The sequence below is a fragment of the Orbicella faveolata genome, unplaced genomic scaffold (genome assembly GCF_042242905.1).
Source record: "Orbicella faveolata isolate gen_17 unplaced genomic scaffold, um_ofav_v1 contig_13, whole genome shotgun sequence".
Classification (NCBI taxonomy): Eukaryota; Metazoa; Cnidaria; class Anthozoa; order Scleractinia; family Merulinidae; genus Orbicella; species Orbicella faveolata.
Window position 1 is genome coordinate 6,262,583 of NW_028301540.1, and position 24,288 is coordinate 6,286,870.

General features: G+C 39.6%; 2 protein-coding genes across 2 annotated transcripts in view; one reads left to right on the forward strand and one right to left on the reverse strand.

Moving 5' to 3' along the window:
* LOC110060769 (uncharacterized) overlaps nucleotides 1–12,553 on the forward strand; it is a 44,575-nt gene extending 32,022 nt beyond the window's left edge. The window contains exons 27-37 of the mRNA XM_089284299.1: nucleotides 51–3,347; nucleotides 3,509–3,798; nucleotides 4,279–4,472; nucleotides 5,147–5,287; nucleotides 5,734–6,068; nucleotides 6,613–6,791; nucleotides 7,269–9,225; nucleotides 9,597–9,793; nucleotides 10,611–10,709; nucleotides 11,022–11,076; nucleotides 11,234–12,553. Of these exons, the coding sequence (XP_089140425.1) occupies nucleotides 51–3,347; nucleotides 3,509–3,798; nucleotides 4,279–4,472; nucleotides 5,147–5,287; nucleotides 5,734–6,068; nucleotides 6,613–6,791; nucleotides 7,269–9,225; nucleotides 9,597–9,793; nucleotides 10,611–10,709; nucleotides 11,022–11,076; nucleotides 11,234–11,880 (7,391 nt within the window). The 3' untranslated portion in view covers nucleotides 11,881–12,553. The remainder of the gene's footprint in view (nucleotides 1–50; nucleotides 3,348–3,508; nucleotides 3,799–4,278; nucleotides 4,473–5,146; nucleotides 5,288–5,733; nucleotides 6,069–6,612; nucleotides 6,792–7,268; nucleotides 9,226–9,596; nucleotides 9,794–10,610; nucleotides 10,710–11,021; nucleotides 11,077–11,233) is intronic.
* Nucleotides 12,554–18,020: 5,467 nt separating this feature from the next.
* Nucleotides 18,021–18,950, reverse strand: LOC110060768 (histamine H2 receptor-like). The gene has a single exon (XM_020767569.2). The coding sequence runs from the start codon at nucleotides 18,948–18,950 to the stop codon at nucleotides 18,021–18,023; it is 930 nt and encodes a 309-aa protein (XP_020623228.2).
* Nucleotides 18,951–24,288: the final 5,338 nt, after the last annotated feature.

Consider the following 24,288-nt stretch of genomic DNA (forward strand, 5'->3'; position numbering starts at 1 on the left):
AACTGTTTCTTTGTGATTGCCTCACTTATCCTGTCTGGTTTTACATGTAGGTACAATCGCTACCTTCACGCCAGAAACAGTCGTGGCCTCATCCAAACTGCAAGAAACAACCACAGCAACTACAGCAAGATCACCAATAACATCACAAACTACTACCAAATTACCCGGGACAGCAATAGTTTCCAGATTACCAGGAACAACCAGTTTCAAGTCGCCTAAAACAGCAACAACAACTCCTAAATCACCAGGGGCAACGACATTTTCCAAGTCAACAGGAACGACAACTACAACAACATCAACTTCCAAACCACCAAGCACACTTACAACCAAGTCACCAAAAACCACGATTACAACTAAAAAGAAACTAGAATCAACAACAGCGTCCAAGCCATCAGAAACGACGATAACAACTACCAAGTCACCAGGGACAAAAACAGCAAAAACAATTCCTCATCCACCAGGAACAAAAACAACAACGCTCAGGTCACCAAACACAACAACAACTAATACCAAGACAGCACCAACAACAACAAATCTAAAGCCCCCAGGAACAACAGCAACAACTAGTATCAAGTCACCCGAAACAACGAAAACTACTACCAAGTCACCAGAAACAACAACTACTACCACCAAGTCCCCAGAAACAACAATTACTTCTATCAAGTCACCAGTAAAGTCAACTCTTTCTACCAAGTCACCAGAAACAACAATTCTTTCTATCAAGTCGCCAGAAACAACAATTACTTCTATCAAGTCGCCAGAAACATCGACTATCAAGTCAACAACTACCAAAGCTTCTACCACCAAGTTACCAGAAACATCAACAACAATAACAACAACAACAACAACTACCAAGTCATCAGAAACAACATTTACTACGAAGTCGCCAGAAACAAAAGCTATTACCACCAAGTTACAAGAAACAACATTTACTACTAAGTCACCAGAAACAACAACAACAACCACCAAGTCGCCAAAAGCAACAAGACCAACTATTACGAAGCCACCAGAGACAACAACTACCACCAAGTCACCAGAGACAACAACTACTTCTACCAAGTCACCAGAAACAACAGCCACAACAACAACTGCCAAGTCACCGGAGACAACAACATTAACTACCACCAAGCCACCAGAGATGACAACTACTTCTACCAAGTCACCAGAAACAACAACAGCAACAACAACAACAACAACAAGAACTGCCAAGTCACCAGAGACAAAAACATTATCTACCACCAAGCCACCAGCGACATCAACAACAACTACAACAGTGTCACCAGAGATAACAACAACAACTACTACCCAGTCACCAGGAACAACAACAACAAGAACTGCCAAGTCATCAGAAACAACAACAACAACAACAACAGCAACAACTGCCAAGTCACCAGAAACAACAACAACTACTACCAAGTCACCAGAGATAACAACAACTACTTCTACTACCCAGTCACCAGGAACAACAACAACAACAACAACTGCCAAGTCACCAGAAACAACAACAACAACTACCACCAAGTCACCAGAGATAACAACAACTACTTCTACTACCCAGTCACCAGGAACAACAACAACAACAACTGCCAAGTCACCAGAGACAAAAACTACTTCTGCCAAGTCACTAGAAACAACAACAACTATTACCAAGTCACCAGAAGCAACAAGACCAACAACAACTGCCAAGTCACCAGAGATAACAACAACTACTTCTACTACCCAGTCACCAGGAACAACAACAACAACAACTGCCAAGTCACCAGAGACAAAAACTACTTCTGCCAAGTCACCAGAAACAACAACAACTATTACCAAGTCACCAGAAGCAACAAGACCAACAACAACTGCCAAGTCACCAGAGATAACAACAACTACTTCTACTACCCAGTCACCAGGAACAACAACAACAACAACTGCCAAGTCACCAGAGACAAAAACTACTTCTGCCAAGTCACCAGAAACAACAACAACTATTACCAAGTCACCAGAAGCAACAAGACCAACAACAACTGCCAAGTCACCAGAGATAACAACAACAACAACAACAACAAATACCACCAAGCCACCAGCGACATCAACAACAGCTACCACCCAGCCACCAGAAACAACAGTAATAACGTCCAAGTCACCAGAACCAAAAACATCAGTTACCAAGTCATCAGAAACCATAACAACAACAACAACTTCGAAGACGGTTGGAACAAAAACAACAACAGCCAAATCACCATATAAAACAACGACAATTTCGAAATTACCAGGAACAACATCAGCAACTACAAAGTCACCAGGAACGAAAACTGCAATTTCCAAGTCGCCAGAAATAAAAACAACAACTTTTAAGTCACCAGGAACAAATACAATTCCTAAATCACCAGAAACTACTATCACTTCCACACTACCAGAAACAATAATAACGGCAACATCAAAAACAACTTCCAAATCACCATCAACAATACCAACAAAACCACCAGGAACAGCAACAAAATCAAAAACAACAACAATCACCTCTAAATTACCCGAAATAACAACAGCTTTCAAATCACCAGTAGTGACAACTTATAAATCACCGACAAAAACAATAACAAGAAATTCCAAAACGCCAGTGACAACAACTTTTCAATCACCAGAAACAAAAACAACAACAGCAACAGCAACTTCAAAATCATCAGAAACATCGAGAGCATCGTCTAAGCCACCTGAAACAACAACGTCCACACTACCAGGACTAACAACTTTCAAATCATCTGAAATGACAACAACAACAATATCATCACCAGGAGCAACAACAGCAGAAACGACGGTAAAAGAGCCAAAAACAACAGTTTCTCCAACAATTCCTTTGTGTCCACAAAACAGAGTGTACACACCGTGTAAATCAAGTTGTGATGAGACTTGTCAGCATATGAACAACACGTGCACTCCTTCACCTTCAGAAGGTTGTAATCCTGGATGTAAGTGCCCGGATGGGACCGTTTTTAATGGTACATATTGCGTAAGACCAGCTGATTGCATTTGTTATTCTAATGGGAAGTATTACGATCCAGGCGCCACTTGGAACAACACTTGTGAGAGGTGTTGGTGTTGGAATAACAGTGTTATATGCCGGGCTATACGCTGTCCTCCTCTCCTTCACTGTCCTTCAGACAACTTAATAGCTTTGATACTCCCTGGCGAATGCTGTCAGACCTGTGTAGAAAAGAACGTTCCCACTTGCTCTCCATCTGACTTCAGATGCAACGATGGCAGGTGCATAACGAAGCATTGGTTATGCGATGGACAGGAAGATTGCAGAGCCGGTGAAGATGAGAGAAACTGCACAAGTATATCATCTTGCTTTAAGCCTTTGGGTAAGTAAATTTGGATGCTAGGAATTAATGTGATTGATAGTTTTGAATGAAATAATTAAAATATTTATTTATTGTTAGACCGCTCAGTATGCTATAGCTACAATGTGTTTCTTCAAGCTGCAATGCCAGCCAAACTTATGAGATTTTTTTTGTCATTTTAGGATTGGCTGACCGATCAACACCAGATAACTTCTTCACAGCCTCTTCGTCAGTCGACGTTTACTATCGACCAGGAGAAGCAAGACTTAACAATTTACACGTAGTAGGACGGGGAAGTGGTGCCTGGTGCTCAGGACCTCAAGACAAGGCACCATATTTGCAAGTCTATCTAGGATCTTTTCGTAAAGTAACTGCAGTGTCCACCCAGGGACATCCAGTGCTTCACAAATGGGTGACAATGTTTAGGTTGTCATACAGCTTAAATGGAGTTACCTGGATCAAGACAAAAGAGGTATAACTTAACTACTTCTTACAGTTAATGTAAATGTATTTTTGCCTATCTTAACTTGTAATCATGCAGAAACTTCTAATAACCGCTGGAAATGGTTATCGAATTGACTAATTAAAAGCCAAATACGAGATAGGGTACCCTGTACACGTTTGGGATTGCTCTCTCATACAAGAACGTAATAGGGGAAGGGGAACGCGGATAAGAGTAGGGGGAGGCACTTGTAAATAATTCGAAGCAGGAGATAGTTTGAAGACTTGTCGGTTCCACAAAATGAAAAAAATGAAATTCCCCTTAACAGCTTACATCAAGACAAAGTCAAATAGAGAAGAATGTGGATATTGTCTCGATGTAAATATGACCAAATTCTTAGAGCCGATATGATAATAAATTTTTAAATCCAGTATAAACATAAAGCGAAAGAATTAAGTGATCATGAAACTGGAGTGCTAATACGCATTAATTGTCTTAACTTTTCTGAAGACGTTTCAAGCAAATACGAACCATTCCACCATTGTTACTAACAAGCTACCACAGCCAATCATCGCTCAGTATATCCGAGTGCATGCGGAACAGTGGAATATTGGCGCGTGCTTGAGAGTGGAGTTCTACGGCTGCACAGTCGGAGCTTCTGTCCCCATTCCTCCAACGACGCCAATTGAGTGTAGAGATTTTAGGTTGGTAAAAACTGTTTCACTTGGTATATAAATTGACTATTGAGGCTCATAAGTCGAGGCTCATATGTATAAAGGTACCGGTTTCATCAATAATTCTAGAAAATCATGCTTATATGCTTTTAAACTGACAGAAAAGAAGAGCAGGTATGTATAGCAATGATATCTGGACAGGTAACTCAAATCCACGACAATTCCTCATTTTTCACCTTTCGCTTTTGATAAGTAGAGGTAAAGAAAACTTTTGCAAAGGAGGCCAGCACTGCGATTTCGGCTCGTCCGCTTGTTGCCTTAAACATAATTAAGCTTCCCTAGCAACCTCACCGATGTGCAATAACAGTGATAATACTCGTAATCGCCCAATTTGGGACCTGATTCCTAGACTTGAATCCACAAGGATTATTAGTGTGATAAGGAGGCTGTATGACCGAGTGGTCAGGGGGCCTCATCGCCTAAAATCCATTGCTGGTTCAAGTCATCGATCAGAGCTGTTTAACAATAGATTCCAGTTCAGCTCCTTCGCCACGCTTGAGAACAGCCACCTGGCCAAATGTTCAACTTTCTTATGTTCGATTTAAAGAAGTTGTTTCTTTATTTATCGGAAGTAGACCTTCTGTTGCAAACCCAGAGTTAAATGAATATTTTCCGTCATGCCCTCAGTTGTTTCTTTCTGGCAGATGTGACAATGGGGAGTGCATAAGTAAAAGCTTGCTGTGCGATGGAGATGATGACTGTGGCGATGAATCAGACGAGATATTTTGCAACAGCACTTGCAAAGAATTCCGCTGTAACAATGGCAGCAGATGCATTTCCTTCAAGTACGTATTCCAAAGAATTATGTTTAACGAGTACAGTGAATTTTAAAGTGAGATATTATAGTCGTTAGTTTGATAAGGAAAAAAACTGCCTTGGATGATTCGATGCAAAACGGCTTATGAATGGCAGCATCCAACAGGTTCTGCAAGGTTTATTTTCAAACAGTCAAGACAGACCATCTCCATAACTGGCCTCAAACTTAGCAGTCTTGATAATTTGTGCGTTCGAGTCCACTTTATTATCATGTGTATTGGCCCTCGCCTTTTTTGTACTGACCTCACTGCGCTCGGTCCGTACTGTCAAGACCTTAGGCCAATATTCTCCAAGTACGGCCCTCGACCTTGGATAACAAGATAAATAGTTTCTTATTACTTTATGTTTACGAACCTTATTCAGTGAAAGTCTGTTTTAGAAGTGTGAAACTGATTTGCTCAAATTCTCACTACAGATCGCTTTGTGATGGCCAGCAAGATTGTTTTGATGGCGAAGATGAAGATCATTGTCCAACCTCACCCAACTTAACAGGTCCACATGCTGTCATGACCACCAAAACGTCCATGAACATCACATCCACGTTTGAAACGACAAAGATGACCTCACGCAAAAGCGAGTCGACTACGAACGTTTACACTACCGGATCGACGACTACGCGGATGACAACGAAGATGATGTCACCCAAATCGGAAACACAAACTCTCCCTACTCAGATCACGACAAAGTTGTCTTCACCGACATCAGCACCAACAACCAGAGGCACAACAGTAGCAGCAAATACTTCGAAGGGTAAGCAATTTCATTCATATCGTCAATAACATACAAAGGCCTGCTGGTCGGAGACGTACGACAGTCAGGCTCGAAGGTAGCCAGGGTAATTATGTTGCGTAGACAATACAATTTGCTCTCACATTACCTCTTTTTCACCCAGGAGTATAAACAAGTCCCAGAAATCGGCCAGTAATTGTTTGGACCAGTGCGGCTAGGGTAACTTACTATTTACTAGCATCTTATCTGACGGAAGAAGCAATACTTCAAATTATTCGTTCTCAATTTTTAAAGCCGTTATTTTGTTTCGCATTGTAATTCCTAACGATAACGGACAGTACCCACTTTTTATTGACTTTTTAAAATTTTGCACTAGTACGTAAAGCTAAACATATCGTAAGTGATAAGGACGTTGTTCACCTTTAAATCTACGGCTGCTTCTGCATTCTAGCCTGGGTTCGAACCAGGACCGCTTGATGAGTATTCCAGAGACAAACCATGAGGTCACCGCGCCTCCTACTCTCTACTTCTAAGGAGTTCATTTATTCGCTTAATTGTGTTCCAGTGTGCCGAGATGAATGCACGTGCTTCATGAATTGTGCTGGAAACATCATATGCCCATTCAGTGGACTATGCTCAAACTGCACCTGCAGCAATGGGACACTAATGCGTGCAAATCGATGTGTTGTACCCATGCCTTCGCCGTGCGTGCAGCGGTGTAATCACAAGGGACAAACATTTCAGGTAACAGCTGAAGAAAAATATAAATTATTCCGATTTTACCAGGCTTTCTTAAGCTAAGAATCGTTGGCTTTAATTTGTTTGTTTTCATGTAATTCTCTCTTATATGTTGTTTTCAGAGAAGCCGGAATCGTTATAGTATACAAAACGAAGTTTGTAATCGCCACGAAGCGTCTACGGTTGCCCCTTGGCATTCTGTTTAGGAGCCATAGTTGAAATAAAATTGTGCATATTTAATTCTCGTTCGTTTATTCTGCTGCAGTTTACGTATATGATTCATTTAATATATGCGTGATAATTATTAAAAAACGAAGGTATGCTTAATGTAAAGACAATCCCTGCAGATTGACAACTACTGGTGACTCTTGCTGTAGAAGCTTGGAGTGTAGTGTTAATTAACTACTAACCATTTAGTCCAGTATAATGGAAAGAGTGACATAAATTGAGACTTTTGTTGATATTCATGATATTGTGCCTTAGGTCGGTACAACCATCCAAGACAAGCCGTGTGACATTTGTACGTGTCAGCGGAAGCCTAACACCCTCAACCAATCACAAGTGTTTTGTCACCGCACGTGCTCCCAGACTTCAACAACGTCCCCAACAACCCCAAAGATAACACGACAAACAAGAATCTCTTCCACGGAGGAGTCCACAACATCAAAGAAAACAAGCCCAACAATAAGGCTATCAGCTAAGGAATCAACAACAACGTCAAAGATAAAAGGCCCAACAACAACAACAACATCGATATCTACAAAAGAGTCGACAGCATCAAAGATAACAAGTCCGACAACGCTCTTACCAAGCAACAAAGAAACTAAACCAACAAATCCATCTCAAATAAAACTACCATCAACGACGTCCACAAAAGAATCATCTGCAACATCAAAGGCAAAACTTTCAACAACCACGGCTCCAAAACAAGAGTCTACAACAACCAACACTCAGGGAGCACGTCCAACAACACCGACATCCAAACAGGAGTCAACGTCAGCGTCAAAGAAAATGAGTGGCGCATCGACATCATCCACAAAAGAGTCAACAACAGCAAAGATAAAATCTCCGATAACTCTCCCAACAGGCTACAAGGAAACTACATCAACAAACTCAGCTCAGATAAAACAAACATCAACGACATCCACAAAAGAGTCAACAGCAACATCAAAGGCAAATCTCTCAACAGCAACGGCCCCGAAGCAAGAGTCTACAACAACAAGGATAACACACCCAACAACATCAATATCCAAACAGGAGTCAATTTTATTATCAAAGAAAATTAGCGGTCCATCAACAGCATTCACAAAAGAGTCAACAACAGCAAAGATAATAATTCCGATAACATCCACGACATCCCCAAAAGAATCAACAGCATCATCAAAAATACAAAATCCAACGACAACGAAACCCACAAAATCGAAGATAACAAGTCCGACAACGTACCCACCAGGCTATAAAGAAACTACACCGACAAACCCAGCTCAAATAAAACTATCATCAACGACATCCACAAAAGGATCAACAGCAACATCAAAGGCACAACTCTCAACAACAACGGCTCCGAAACAAGAGTCTACAACAACAACCAACACACAGGGAGCACGTCCAACAACACCGACATCCAAACAGGAGTCAACTTCAGCATCAAAAACAACGAGTCGTGCATCAAACACAGCCGCAAAAGAGTCAAAAACAACAACAAAGTCAACAAGCCCGATAACATTCCCACCAGGCAACAAAGAAACAACATTACCAAACTCAGCTCAAATGAAACTGACATCAACGACGTCTACAAAAGAATCAACAGCAAGATCTAAGATAACTAGCCCACCATCAACAAAATCCGCACAAACGTTGACAACAGCATCAAAGAAAACAAGTATAGCATCAACGACAGCCACAGAAGAGACCAGTACGGAACCAAAGATAACAAGCCCTACAACAGCGACAGCCGCAAAAGAGTTAACAGCACCAAAGACGACAAGCTCTACGGCAGTTACATCCACAAAAGGGTCCGCGTCAGTTTCAAAGATAACGCTCACACAAGGATACAGTTCGACGACACCAACAAACCCAGCTCAACTGCAACAAACATCCACGACGTCTGCACAGGGGTCGACAGCAACATCAAATACATCACTCCCGCCATGGACAAAATCCTCACAAAAGTCCACGACAACGTTAAATAAAGCAAGCCTAGCATCATCGACATCCAGAAAAGAATCAACAACAACATCAAAGATAACGAGCCCGACAACAACTACGTTTACCCGGACATCACTCCCGCCATGGACAAAATCCTCACAAAAGTCCACGACAACATTAAAGAAAGCAAGCCTAGTATCATCGACATCCAGGAGAGAATCAACAACAACATCAAAGATAACAAGCCCGACAACAACTACGTTTACCCGAAAGGTCACAACTTCCACAGCAGGTTAGAGAAACCTTTGAGTTACACCGGATATAAGTTAGAGACGTTCTAGGCGGAGAAAAAGCTCCACTTTACGAGGGAAAGTTTCAATCGCCTCCAAACACCGCATTTGTCGCTAGTTATAGATAACAAGCCTAAATATTCGGGATAATATTAAAAGCCATCAACCTTTACCCTGAGTTCGCAAACTTATGTTTTGACTTTTTGACACGAGAGGTACTTTTCCTGATGTTTCATATAACTTGCAGATAGGTTACCGCTTTGTTTCTGCATCCATTCTTGAAATCACAAACACTTCAAGAATTGCCGGATATCCAGAGAGGTATTCTTTAAAAGCATTCTGCAATTGATAAGATATCTTAAACCTTCTCCAGGTCCTTCTGGCTGTGTATGGAGCAACTGCTCCTGTACCAAGACATGCGCCGACCTCGCCGAACCTAAAATAGAAAGGTGCACTGAGGAAACCTGTAAGCCCGGCTGGGCATGCCAACCAGGTTTGGTCTTACTCAATAACAAAGCAGTATCACCTGTTCTGGAGTGTCCGTGTTACCACAATGAAACGTTTTACAAGGTGAGATTGGTGGGGCAATAACCCTGGTGACTTATTATGTAGGTATAATGGAGCAAACATTCAAGTTATCTTTTCAGTTTAATCCTTCTTAAGCATTCCTAGACAAAGACTTCACCTCAACTCTGGGTCTGTAGGAGAGTATTACACCATTATTGGTCGTCTTTAGAGCAGCCGACCACAAGCATCCTTTAATTGCTCTGACCTTGAGCAAACCGGAAAAAAACATTGGCTTATCTGTAGTATGCCTTTAATATCTTTCGCAAGGCGCTGAACGTACAGATACAGCGTCTGTGATCGTCCAGGTTTCTTCTTTCCGTGTGGTGGAACTAACAAGTCAATCCATTTTTTTTAGTAGGACTATCATTGAATCTGAAATGCTTCACTTAACACCTTGAGTGACATTAGAAATCAAGAGCCCTGGCCAGCTCTTTCTAAAAGTTTTCAATAACAAGGTGTAATTACCCAAGAGAGTGAGTTCTTGCAGTTCACTTGTTGTGAGAAATCATTCTTCTTATTACGTTGAGCTGTGCGAGCAGGCAAGATATCCCACATCCTGTGCTATAATTGGTTACCTGATTTAGCAAGATATGGCTTTCTTACCAGTTCAGGAACACCCTCTGTTTCCAGCAAGAAAATGGTGTTCTTTATGCCTTATAGTAAACTGATAGTCCTTTATTGGTCAAGCGTGTTCAGTCAAAATAGTTCTTTTTGGCATGTTTATGGACCTCGACTGAAAACGATTTTGGGTAGTATCTTGTTACCTTAACTTCACGCTTGGTCAATAATCCATATATCGTGTACTGTTATTACCTTCCAGATCGGCCAAAAGTTTGAAAATGGAACATGCAGCTCGTGTATGTGCCTCGGCGATTCTGTTATCTGCACGCAGACCTGTAATATCAAGGCATGTCAGGAGGTAAGTGCATCTTGATTGAAAACATAGGGGAAATTTTCCGCATAAAGGAAATTACAATGAATTAATTATTTAATATAAATCAAAATAAATTGTAGAGAAAAGGTGGCGAAGAGACCAAAAAGGAACTAAAAAGCTTAATTGTGATTTTGGCGTTCCATTAAAATAAACTAAGATGAATACAAATTAGTTAAAATAGCTTTCATAAGTAATAAACTAGAAAATTATTATTGGTAATTATTAATTTTCCATAGTTTCTTAACTGCGTTCTTTAATTAGTGTTTTTTTTTTACTGCAATCCTTTTCATATTTCAGGGTGAGGAGCTTCTTGACAAACCTGGAAAATGTTGCTTTTGCCGCAAGAAATCAAGTACGCACCAATTTGAATTTCTTTGGACTTATGTAATATGACTGTTCTGAGCTGTTGCTTTAATTAGTCCAGTATCAAGTTATATCCAACAGCTCTTTGTCTAGGACGCAATAATTATGAATTGCATCTTTCTTTTTCTTCCTTTTATATTTAACAGCTGCGATGATTTCTACGACCACTCCTGCCATTTCAAAGGGAGGAGTGGCAGCAAAGAACTTGACGACAGTTTACACAAAGACAAATGTTCAGACAACGTCTTCCATCTTAACGTTCTGGAAAACAGTGACGCCAAAAACAACAGCGTCCACCGCGAAGCGAACAGGACCAGCCCCTGAGACAAGCACGGCATATATAAACAAAAGTTCCCAACCCACTGTCACGTCAAGGCCAAACATGTCTAAACCTACATCAATAGCGTCACCAGAACCAGCGACCGAAGTCCAGATCGAGCGATGCAATGTTCACACAGAAAATACCAGCATCGTTGACGAGTTTGGCTGCTCTAACATTCTTCCAATTACTCAGACGTCTTGCCAGGGTTCTTGCGGCTCAAGCGCAGTTGCAAATGTAACTTCACCATGGATCCAGGTCGATTGTTTCTGTTGCAAGCCCAAGAATCTTAGGGCCTTGAGCGTTCCCGTGAGATGCCCGGATGGTGGCGTGAAAGTGCTCAATTACCTTATTATAACCGAATGTGGCTGTGAGGCTTGTGAAAGCCATGGTTACAAGACAAAACTAAGACTTCTAGTGGGGACCATGTTTGAGAATGTCACTAAGGAAACAGATGACGAAATTGTGCGTTAACCATGCAGCAGACTCGAAGCTAGTAGTAGCTTCAAGGCAGCTTCGAGAAAAATATATCAATTTACTTTTATATAATCATCATTTTGTTCGTAATTGAGTTTGGTATGCAAGATTCAGAATTCTCTTGTAAAATAGTTTAATTTTAATTAGACATGACTAACGTGCAATTTGATCTATTTAGTTGTGACAAAATTGCTACGAATACTGGATAAAGCTTTGCCTCTAAATTGTGCACATTTCTGAGAGATCCACAGTGGTAAGTTATATAATCGCCAATTCCGATTCTAGGTTCAGTAGTGTATCTTATGAATGTTCAGTGTAACTGAAAAGATTCCGGCATAGTACAAGCATTGTTAAATCACCCAAATATATATTGTTTTAGTTTGGACTAATCTTTGGAACTTTTTCAAAGCCATGATGGCCGGATTTACCAGCTTTAGTGTTGTAAAGCGCCCAACTGGTTTCTGGGAGGTCATGGTTCGAGTGCCTTCTAGGAATCAAGATTTGTCTTTGTTCCACGCTCGTGACATAAAAAAAAATTAATTAAACTTATGATTAGTTACGTATTTGCAAAGGGTAATTTAGTATCATTAGACCTTAAGACGCCACATTAAAATTCGATTTTCATCAGTTATCATGGTGATTGAATAAAATAAAGAAATTTTACAAACAAGTTTCCTTTTTAATATAATTTATAACATGCCGTTCAGTAAGATTATCAAATTTAAATACCAAGACAAAATACAGTTGTGACAGGAGACTGCGCTGAGTGGCGGCTTATCGGGTAATATTAAAATTGTTCGGGCGCAACCTGTTCGAAGTTCAGAGCGTGATTTTTGTCGACTTGTAAAGATTTCTGTGAGTGATTACCGTTTTATTTTAAATTTTACATTTTCTTGTTTGTGCTGCTGTTTGGGGGTGTCTAACGGCTTTTACAGCAAAACATGGAGAGATAAGTATAGAAAATTAAAAGAAAAAATTGTCTTTTCGATTATGACAAGTCAGAGTTTTCATTGACAGGTGATCCCATGTGGATCTTTAATGTGATGTGTGTAGATTTTTTTGCAGTATTCAACAAAGGAAAATCGTTGGTATGCACGCTACATTCAAGAAGTTCGAGATTAAAGCTGGGGCCTTTTAAGACTTAGATAAGTAATTACAACTTATAACATTCTGTCTGGGAAAGTTTGACTTAAATACGACAATTTGATTCCAAGGTGAGTTACTTTCACATTCTCAGTTTTCATATCTTTAATTATGCCCATTTACTACTTGTAAAGACTATAACATCTACTCAAATGCAACAAGCTCAGGTTAGATATTATCTGTCTAATGATATACGTGAAAAAATTACTTGATTCTGATTGGCTGAGAGCAGTGCCGTTCAAGTGTAACACCAGTGCAAAAAGTGTAACACCAGTGCAAATTACACATCGTAATTCTGAATTATGATTGGCTGAGAGACAACAGGAAATTTTCTAACCTGATGATATCACGTAAAATGATGACGAAAATTTTGTGCGGAAACTTTGAAAAAAGTTTTCTCGAATGAGAAAAAATGGGTTCAAGAAAGATCTTCCGGCACTTCCTCCACGCGAATTATTTCATGTTTATATTATTAATAAGTAACCATACGGTTTTTCTCGTTCAATTTGGAATTAATTAGTACTTGTGAGTCAAAAAGCTCACTCGTGCAAATTAATTCCAAATTGAACACGAAACCATATAATGACTTATACAAATTACAACTCTTTCGAGACAGCAGTTCCTCAGAATGGGCGTCACAATTCACAAATGGCTAACTGCTAAGACGGTCATTAAATGGCGTTTGAATAGCTATGCAAGTATTACCCAGCGGGTCTTTGTAGACTTAAAAAATCACGTCAGACTCACAGGCGACTAGAAAAGTAGAGCAGGCTGTTATTTTGTAACGACGGTTATTCTTGACGGTCATTCGTTTAAATTGATCTCTGAAAGCATTACCCAGCGGCTATTTGAAGACTCTTAGATGCTAGAAGCTTTTAGAATTCACGTCACACTTCTCGGCGACTAGAAAAGTAGAGCGAAGTTTCATGTCGTTATCCATTTTTAAAAAGGTGACTGTCTATGAAAGCCTTATAGCTAAACAGCAAGTGAAAACGAGAGAAATCACGACAAAGGTACGGGAGACTTGATCAGTGTAGAACTAAAAAACACTTAGTGCGCTCTTTAGCATGACACAGCTGTCAATAGAGTCATTGACTGGTGTTTAAACTCATAACTATGGAGGCATTAATCAAACAGAAGGTATAGACTATAAGAAATCACTTCAGACATACAGGCGACAAGAACTGTAGAGCTAAAAACACTTCGTTTTCTTTTTAAGATGGGAAAACGGTCGAGACAGCAATGTATGCGGATGACTTATATCTATGAGTATTAACCAAGCAGCCGTTACATTTGTTGTTAACGTGTAGAACTGAATCACATAAGCCTCGTAGAGGGCTGAAATTTAGAGCTAAGCCGCTCTGTTTTCATTTTAAAATAGCGCAAACTGTTATTTATTTACTTAGTTTTAACTCTTAACTTTGAAAGCAAACACTCAGATTAATCACGTCAGACTCACAAGGTGCTACCAGTGCTGCCTTAATAGAACTGGTGCTGATGGAAATGTACGAAAAAAGATCCCATAATTATAATTACCTTGGTTTTTCACAGCTGCGCACAAAACTGCACGCGATGGCCTTTCATGAAAAAAAATCTTTCACCCGCAGGCGTAAAGCAGTCAGTATTTACTCGCATAATGGTGGCGTACTACTTTTTTCTTAAAGGTAAATGAAGTATAACGGGAAATATGAATAAGGGATGTTCCATTGCCGGACATTATAGTAGGCATTTGACGAAAAGCAAGGTCAAATGCAAAAATAACTCAAAAACATTTCTAAGAGCAAGGTGAATATACTTGGGCCAAGGCGACTGTCTCCACTTAACAAATATTGTGTACAGCGTAAACCTGAATGGAAACAGAACTGTAGTCATATCATGCCCCACAAAACAACCTGAAACAAAAGATTTATTTAAGTAGCTGCTGTAAGAATTTATGTCCTGTGGGGTTCCCAAAGCACATGTACGCTGTGCTTGCTTAGCTGCTCCATAAGCAAAATATGATTCCTCCATTTAACTGATGTGTCATCATATATTTACTCTATGTATGCATCTACGACATTCGATAAGGATGCAAATTAATCGCCACAAGCCCGTGTTCAGTATTCGCAGTTTTCTGCAGAGTAATCATGAAATTGTTGCCGGCTGCTGTGTTTCTGCTGCCATTCTTCATTGAAGTTTCAGTTTGCGAAGATAATTAAACTATGGCCTAGGTATGTATTGCATGCAGTGGATTCTGACAAACGATTCAGCTAGTAATGTAGGCAAATTTGTGTTCATCGAACCTTTTTTGGTATAGAAAGAAAGCTTATTCCACCTAGATTACCAGATGTATGGAGAATTCTAAACATTGCATGTTCATTAACACACGATCAGAGCTGGTTGAAAATTCCCTTAAACATATTAAGAGCTTATGTCTAAGACACCGGGGCAGACTTGGAAATGGGGATTGACCGATTTTCCTGAAAATCCACACACAAAGTCCTTATGTAAACGCATGTTATATGCTCAAGTTTCAGCTTCGTTGATCGTTTTGCACTCGAGCTCTGGATATCAGCCCCGGGAGGATCCCCTGAGTTTAGTTTTCGACCAATTTTTGGCGCATTTCAACAATAAGCTGACAGAGTACGAAATGATTTTAATCCGAAAAAATCATTTATATAAAGCCCAATGCCTAACTCTCTAAATTTAGAGATATTGGTTTGAAGGAGTATTTCTGTTGCTTCAACCATTAATCAAAATGTAGGTCTCTTAATTAGAAGGATATCAAAAACAACCGGAAATGACCTATTTTTGGGCGTATTATTTTGGATGCCCTCATTTTCATCAAAAGATTTTAGCATCCCTGTAATCTTTAACCCATGATGTGGTAATATGAAAAAATCTATTTTAAATTTGAGGCTCTTTGGCTCTGCAGAAAAGTCCATCATCCAGCCCACGTTTGGTAATAGTCTATAGAGGAAGTTTGGATGCAAAAATTCTCACTGATTTTCGTTCAGTAAAGGTAATTCCTATTTTAAGCTGTTAAAAAGAAAATTTTATCTGATATTGTTTATCACTAAAAAAAGTTTTATTTTGTTTAAAATTCATATAAAATTTTAGTGGTAATTATCAGTAATTATCTAGGGTACTTCGTAAAACGCGAAGTCATCGATCGTCGGCGAACGATAAACCGGGCCAAAATTAAAGTGTTAAAGGGTTAAGGATGTTTAGGTCTTTCCGCAAATATCCGGATATCTTTGCGATATTTAGGAGTTTCCGACATGTTTAGAAATATTAAGATATTTAGAAAGTTAAGGGATATTTAGAAATGTTAGAAGCATATCACCTTTCTAGGTGATATGCTTCTGGAAATATTCATAGCTTTTTTTTTAGCTTAGCTATGTGTTTTCGTCCATGATTTCCTGAAACAATGCACAGTTCGATGCCGGAAATTATCTAGTTCAGTGATTTCACACTCGAAAAATATATTCCATATCACTAAAAACGTTAAAGCAAATGGCGGATGCTGGCGACTGAATTTTCTTCCTTAACTCTTACTACTACAAGAAAGTCAAACTGATTCATAATCGGTTTATTTTTGAAACAAAAATAAGAGATATTTAGAAAAAATTGTGATAATTAGACAATTTTTTAGAATTTCCGAAAAGATATTAAGGCGATTTTACGTGCTATGTGGAAAGGCCCAAGGGCGTTCTGTTGAAAGCTTTTACTGGGCTAATCTGTCAGTCCGATGGTTGGAAACCATTCGAGTGCACATTATAATGACAGCTGTTCATTAATTGTACACCTGAGGTAATCACGCTCACACCAGTCGTCAAAAACACCGAGCTAAGGACTAATCAAAATCTCGAAATCTTTACGGTGTTAACTAACACTGAGTTGTAATGCGAAGGTTATGAAAGTAAGTAAGAATTAACTTTGCCAACACTGCTGAATTTACCAAATATGAGACGCTATTCGTTTTTGAAAAAACTAGAATCATTTTTATTAAAACAAATTGCTTGTAATTATGAATAATCAGAAACTGCAATTTGCAATCGGCCTTCCGGATTTTTAAATATACCGTACATCAATAATGGCGCTCTATATGTCAGCTGGCTTTCGATTAACATGTGTTTCTAACGACAGACACTGAACATCGTGCTTATAACCGTAGGGGCTTATATCCGAAGGGGCTTATATCCGAAGGGGCTTATATCCGAAGGGGCATAAATCCGAAGGGGCTTATTTCCGAAGGGGCTTATATCCGAAGGGGCTTATATATCCGAAGGGGCTTATATATCCGAAGGGGCTTATATCCGAAGGGGCTTATATATCCGAAGGGGCTTATATCCGAAGGGGCTTATATCCAAAGGGGCTTATATATCCGAAGGGGCTTATATATCCGAAGAGGCTTATATCCGAAGGGGCTTATATCCGAAGGGGCTTATATCCGAAGGGGCTTATGTCCGAAGGGGCTTATAACCGGAATGAAAATACTGTTTCGAAACGAGCTTTAGCTACACATGTTGATCAAAATAGGTATTTCATTTACTGGTAATAAACTTTAAAACATCACAATAAAACGAATGCAAAACGAGGAAAGCTAGTGGGGTGGGGGGGAGGGGGGGCTTTTAAGCGACAGTTAACGTTTACGGTTGTACGAGGGAGGCTTCTCTAAACTCCCAGGAACATCCATCCAGAAAAAAGTCTCCGCTTTCTCCCTGTATGCACACACTATTTTCCATTCCAAACCCCATCACCCAAGAATCGCCAGGAAGGGTTGGAACAGAATAATCTTAATAAAAACTACGGAAAAATTTAACCTCTTATCCTTTAAAAGGTCCAGTGTTAACATGCAGTCTCTCTGGTTTCTCAATCATTTCATGTAGCATTAGTTTAGTGAATATGGTCTCAAACCTCGCAATCATTTCAAAAGAGCGTTTTTTTCTTAGAGCGCTGACCAATTCTCAGCTGTCAGTTAAGGTCCATCCAAAGCCTCGATCAATAGTTCATTAATGGCTGGTCACTGTAAGTGCAGAAAACATCGACTTAACCATAACACGAATTTCTGGTATACAGCGGAAAAAAACGAAAGGATTCAAAGCAGAATTCGATAAGACAAGAGTCGCGAAAATGGCGTTCAAGGCGACAGTCAAAGACGTAAGCTGAAATCTGTTGAGCAAAACCATCAGGCAGTTATATGGTAGATAACAAGCTAAAAGAAGACAATAGATCTTACACATGCTGACCACTGATCGTCGAAAACGTAACGTGTTAAAATGGGATCCAGCGGTGCCGTGAGCCACTGCGCTGCCAACGTGCTCCTCGACGCGAAAACGGTAGCGCCGCATGTACTTGTAGATAATGAAGTAGGAAGACGTCGTTGTAACAAAACAAAGGCTGAAGAGTGCAATCCTTAAGCAATTCTGCACTTCTTTATTCCAGAACCAAAGCGCTGACCAAATCAATGACGCTAACCAGCTGGCGAAAAGAACCACGGTGATGCGTTTGATCGTAACGACCGCGCGGTAGCGGAGGCGCAAACGTAGCGCCAAGTAACGGTCGAGCGCTATGGCAGTTGACGTGACGAATGAAGCGGAGACTAAGGTGTTTCCTACGAAATACGAGCCGACACCGGAGACGCAAAAAGTGCGATAGCTTCTCGTTAAGGCCGCCAGTCTGTGAATGACGAACAGAGGTTGCGCTATGCAGCCAACACCGAGATCAGATAGCGCCAGGCTAAAGAGAAGCGCTTTGGAAGGCCCATGTAGCGAGGTACATCTGCGGAGAGCATCCATTATAAGACTGTTGCCCAGACTTGCAACAAATGACATCATAGCGTTGACCACGAAAATGACGATGTACATTGCGTCTGAGCTCTTGGCAATGATCTCGTATTGCTCCTTGAAGCCTTCACAGAAGCTAGATGTATAATTGGCCATTTTGTGAAATAGAGATTAACTGTGCGACGCTTTTTGTTCTTTGGGTTTTACTGTTTAGATTTCTTCCTCAAAACCCAAATAGAACTTCCTGGTTTTAAATCGATTGGTTTATTTTCTTCCCGTGTCAAATAGAAGTTGTAATCAGCATCAGCTGCAATCATTTGCTGTTTTGTTTTTCAGTCAGCCGGAAAACACGATGGGCAAGCTAAATTATCAAAGAATCAGATCAACTAAGAAGTCCTGACTTCTTCTTTTCTTCATTTAATTATACTTTACTCACAAGGTAAATTCGAGTTGTTGCAGTAATTAGAAGAAAATGAAGCTTGCTTATTGGTAAATTTGATTTTTAATAACGCATATTGAAAAGGTTTAAACAAATAACTCGCTTGAGAAATTGCTCGCATTTAATTTACTCAGCAAAATTTATTGATTTAATCGTTCGAAAACAATTTTTGCTACACAGTCTTACCTGCCATTTCAGAACAAATTTGTTATGTTCAACCTTGCATCGGAAGAGCTGTTGTTTTTTCCATCGCCTTACATTGTGAATCCGCTTTCAATTATAATACAACAAAGTGAGATTATATTTCAAATGAACGAAGTTGGCATACATTTTAATTACTTGAAATTGTACAAATAGAAAGATTTTTATTGTTAAGTGTGTAAAAGCATAAAAACCAACAGCTGCATATGGTTTTTGGTAACCGAAGAATTGAAATAAGTTACTTGCTCATCAATGCCTGAATAGTTCAATTTTATTACGGAACCACTAGTGCTTTCCTGGAAAATAGACAACTCGTAAAATTTATACGAAACTGCATCCGGGACCCGCGCGACATATTTTCCATTTCCTTATTAGTGCTGATAATGTTGCCGTCATTTTCCGCTTTTTCGCGGTTGTTTGCGCAAACAGTCAGCTTGTCTATATAATAAAACGAAAATTACACGGTGGCTTGAAAATATGAATTTTATTTTCTTGTGTTAAAAACAATCTTTTACTCACTCGCTGCGCTTGCTGGTAAAAAAGTCTTGTGTTTACCACTCGCAAATAAAACCATATCTTCGCGCCACCGTGTCATATCCTCTATCTATTTCTCATAACGTATTAAAGTGAGATACCGATTTCTCGAACCTCCCGGTAACTCGAACCAAAAGTCGTTCCCTCTCCTCAGTCGAACACTGTATTTTACCCCGATTTCTCGAACTCTCCGATTTTTTGAACCAATTTTCGTTTCCCTGCCAGGAGCGTGGCCGAGTGGTTGTAGCGTTAAAATTTGGAGGTCCGGCGAGTTCAAGTCCTGCTCTGATCACTAACTGGCATTTTTTCAAGGTACAGCGAGTTCAACGTCTCGGCCACGCTGGTAAATAGCCAATTGGTTTGCCTCCTGCAAGTTGGGGATTTTAACCTTGTTATGTTCAATTTGAATTATTTGCTTGTCCGCATTAGTCTTCGACTACAAACACCGACCAAGGGTAAATAAAGGTTGTTTATTCATTTTATTTTATTATCGATCTAGCTGAGCGGCCGAAATACGGCGTTGACCATTAGCAAAACCTAGTTATTGAACGGAGCGATTGATTTCAAACAGGAAGGGACTGATGTAAGTCAAACAGACAGGTGATATGCAAATTTCAGGCGTTCTGTTCCAACCGGGAAAATTTGTCCGCAACTTTGAACTATCTGAACAAATGTTCAAGAAAGATTTCTGGTTGTTATTGTTTGTAGTGCTATTTTTTCTGTATGTCGAGGACAACCCAGTTCCAAGGCTTTTCTCTTGAACTTTGAAAGGGGCAGAAGAAGGGAAACGAGTTTGTAAATATAAGATGGAACTAAGAAACTCCACAATACGCTGAAAAAATTTGGAAACCGTGCGTATTTCTACGGTTAGCCCAACCGTCCACACCAATCTGTCACGAAAACGCGGCTTCTCGAAAACGCTCTTCAAACCAGAGGAATTTGAAAACGCCTGCTTTGCGTTTTTGTGTGGAAGGAAAACAATTTGAAAACAGAGCTTTTCGAAATCGATGACGTAGCGATAATCATGTGATTTCCCTGCGTGAGTTTTCCTCAAAAACACATCCAATATGGCCGATGATTATTGAGTTTTGAAATTTCTCCGGCGTAGTGCGGACGGAGCTTGAGGTGTACAGTTTTTTCGCGCCTTTTCCCTCGACTTCAAAACGAGGCCTTAGCTAAACACTTTTCATTAGCAACGATTTCCACCTTCGCGCTTGTTGAGCAGGATTGGAATTTTCGCGCCAAAAAACAATACACATATGTGTAGAAGACAAATGCGTTACACATAAAGACCGTAAATTAAAAAAAAAAATTGCAGTGGCGTAAAAAAGTTCTTTTGATATCGTAGCCGCTATAATTAAGTGTTGTTTCAATTAAGAATATCGATGCGAGAAAAATCACTACTGAGGTTTTGGTGCTTGGTCTCAGATTTGTGTTTGACGCATTTAAGGGTGATATGCTTGTATTTGTGTACGCTTAACTTATTTCATATCAGTGAGTTATCAATTTTTTTTAGCTTAATGTTTCGCTCTCAGACTAAACTGTTGCAAGTGTAAAAAAATGTGCATATTATTTCGCCTTTTTTAAGGGCTAGTTATCTAAACAAAAACGGCGCTTGGGTTATTTTCATGTTAAATAATCTGATTATTCTAAAACTTACGATGCTGTTCTAAGTTCATTGTTAGGATTACCTCGTTCAATTGAAATCACAACCAAAACAGTTATTTTCACCGGAATTGAAAGAACCTAAAACAACACGTGTTGTGCATAACACAGGGCGTCCAGCCAGCCAAAGAGTTCAATTACCAGACAAGACTAAACTTCATGCATTGAAAATCTTTGTTGATAAACCACTAAGCTTAAACGCAAAGCTTAAACTCAGTCAAAGCTCATCATACGAAAGCACTTTCACAAAATCCGGCAATCGACACCATGTTAAGCCAAATCCACAAGAGAAAAAGAAACCTCACATCAAACTATGTTTAGTCTTTCAAAGACCTGAAATCAAAAAGCACTTATCGCATAACTTTCTAAGGGGTGAAGAATGAAAATCGGAAAAAGCCCTTGGCACAACCAGTCAGTTTCAACGGACCAGACTTATAACACAATCGACTTAATTGTGACGTACACTCATGGTGTCGAAACGTCAGTCACCAGCAATTCTTTTCAGAACTACACTCACGCAGATCACTTTCTTGGCACCTCTTCACCAGACTCCACCCCGCCGGATCGCTCCGCTCTTCGCCGCGTGTGACTCAAAGGTGAGCCTGCTCACACTATTGCCATCTGCATATAGTACTCGTGCCCCTCCCCCTTTGTTTTCTTTTGTCGGTTAAGAAAACGCAAAATGTGAAAAATGTAAATGTAAAACGATTTAAGTGAACGGAAAACTCGAAACTTTCTTGATGCACCTGTTAAGGTTGTTTACAAGACTAATATATTTCGCTGTAGACCTCAATTACTTATTTTCAAAGTCATGTACCTCAAACTGGAGTCTGTCAACAATTTCAAAATTTATCAAGAAAGTATTTTATATTTTACTCAGTTGCTCCTGAAAATAAACTATACCCAACTTGATCAGTGCAAATACAGTCTTTCTTTTTTTATAAGAGCTTATTTTTAAGAATATCGAGACTTAAATTTGCGAAATCTTAAAAATACTTTAAGAATAAGCCCGAGGTTCACATCTTGAAAACAATATAAAACATTTGTAATACAATACAATTGTATGTTTTTAATTAAACCGTACAAAATTCTTCCTTTCTCTAAACAGCGAAACTGGCAAAAAAGCAAAGAAAACAAAACGGACTAGCCGTATTTCCAATGCTAATAACATTTCTGCAAGAAGTTATGTGCGCGATGTCAGGCTATAATGCTTGCAGGCTGGCTCCAAAATTACTTTAACACCATCCAGACACCAAATACATTCGAAAACAGAAATGTCATACGCTATAATCACAAGAATATTTTCAGCCTTACTGCTGGCAATAGAAAAATAAGAATATTCAGCCTAGGTCGGTAAAGCAACACTCTTAATTGTAAATAAAAAAGAGTGTACCAGGCTTAATTTCAACATGACAAACTGTTCACTATATCTCGGGCGGTGTTGTACACATTTCTCCAGATTGTCTATTTGGAGACGCGTGGAGAGACACTCCATCAAAACTATTTCAGGATGTGAGCGTAAATAAAGCCCATTCCTTTTAAATCCTTTGGAGAAAAAAGTTACCAAATGGTAAATAGTTCATTGTTTACGGCATCCCTTGCTACGAATTTCGAATTGATTAGTCCATATTAGAAGCTGTAGATAATACTCAGATAAAACGTACTTTTTGTTGTTGATTTACTTACGCTGATTTACTTACTCGTAAAGCGACATCAAGAAATTCCGGTCGGGCACGCTTGAAACCGTGGTCACAAATTGAATTAGGCTATCGTGATAATAGCATGATAAAAATAATCATTAGCAGTTAAAGATGAGTGAAACAATCAACAACATCCGTCTCTTAAAAGGTTGTCTGTGAAACAAGTGAAAATTTAAGACGCAAGATAAGAGAAACTTTCACTTAAACCACGAGTCGCCGGTCTCGATGTCGCCGCAGGCGGAGCTAAAAGTGGCAGGCATTTGAAGTACAAGTCATGTTTTTTAATAAGTGTACACATATCCATAGTCTTCCTTACCCCCCGGGGGTGGGAGGGCACTCACAGAAAAATTTGCTGGGGATGCGCGGCCCGCTTCCCAAAACCCTTACCCTACTTATGACCAAAAATCTGCAAATTTTCCATACCCTACTTATGACCGGACCAAAAATTTCATACCCTATTTATAACCGTTGCGGCTGATACAGATGCCCTAAAAATAATAAGTTTGAAGGGCTTTTGTCAATGGTATTATCGATAATGATGAAAAAGTAGCTTCTTCTGAACAACGTACGTACCCAATTCAGGACTAGAGTACAAGAACCATAAACAACTTTTATTTACCCTCACAAGTGCTAGTGGGGCCGAGCAAACAATTGAAACAAATAATTCAAATTGAACATAACATTATTAAGAATGCCAACTGGTCGGAGGCAAACCATTTGGCCATACCCTATTTAACACCAAAATGGCCAAAATCGGTACCCTATTTATGACCAAAAACGGCCAAAAAAAACCCCAAACCCTTTGGGGCCGCACATACCTATATAGCCCATATAAGGGAGTACCTCCACCCCCTCCCCCCGGGTCCTTACCAGCGCTTTAAAACTGTTATCTAAACCTAGCTTGAAGACTATAAATGGCAAAAGTGACTTAAAACATGGCCTTAAAAGGTTAGGA

Coding starts and splice junctions, on each gene's coding strand:
- LOC110060768 (XM_020767569.2), bottom strand. CDS start 18,950: ATGGCCAATTATACATCTAGCTTCTGTGAAGGCTTCAAGGAGCAATAC.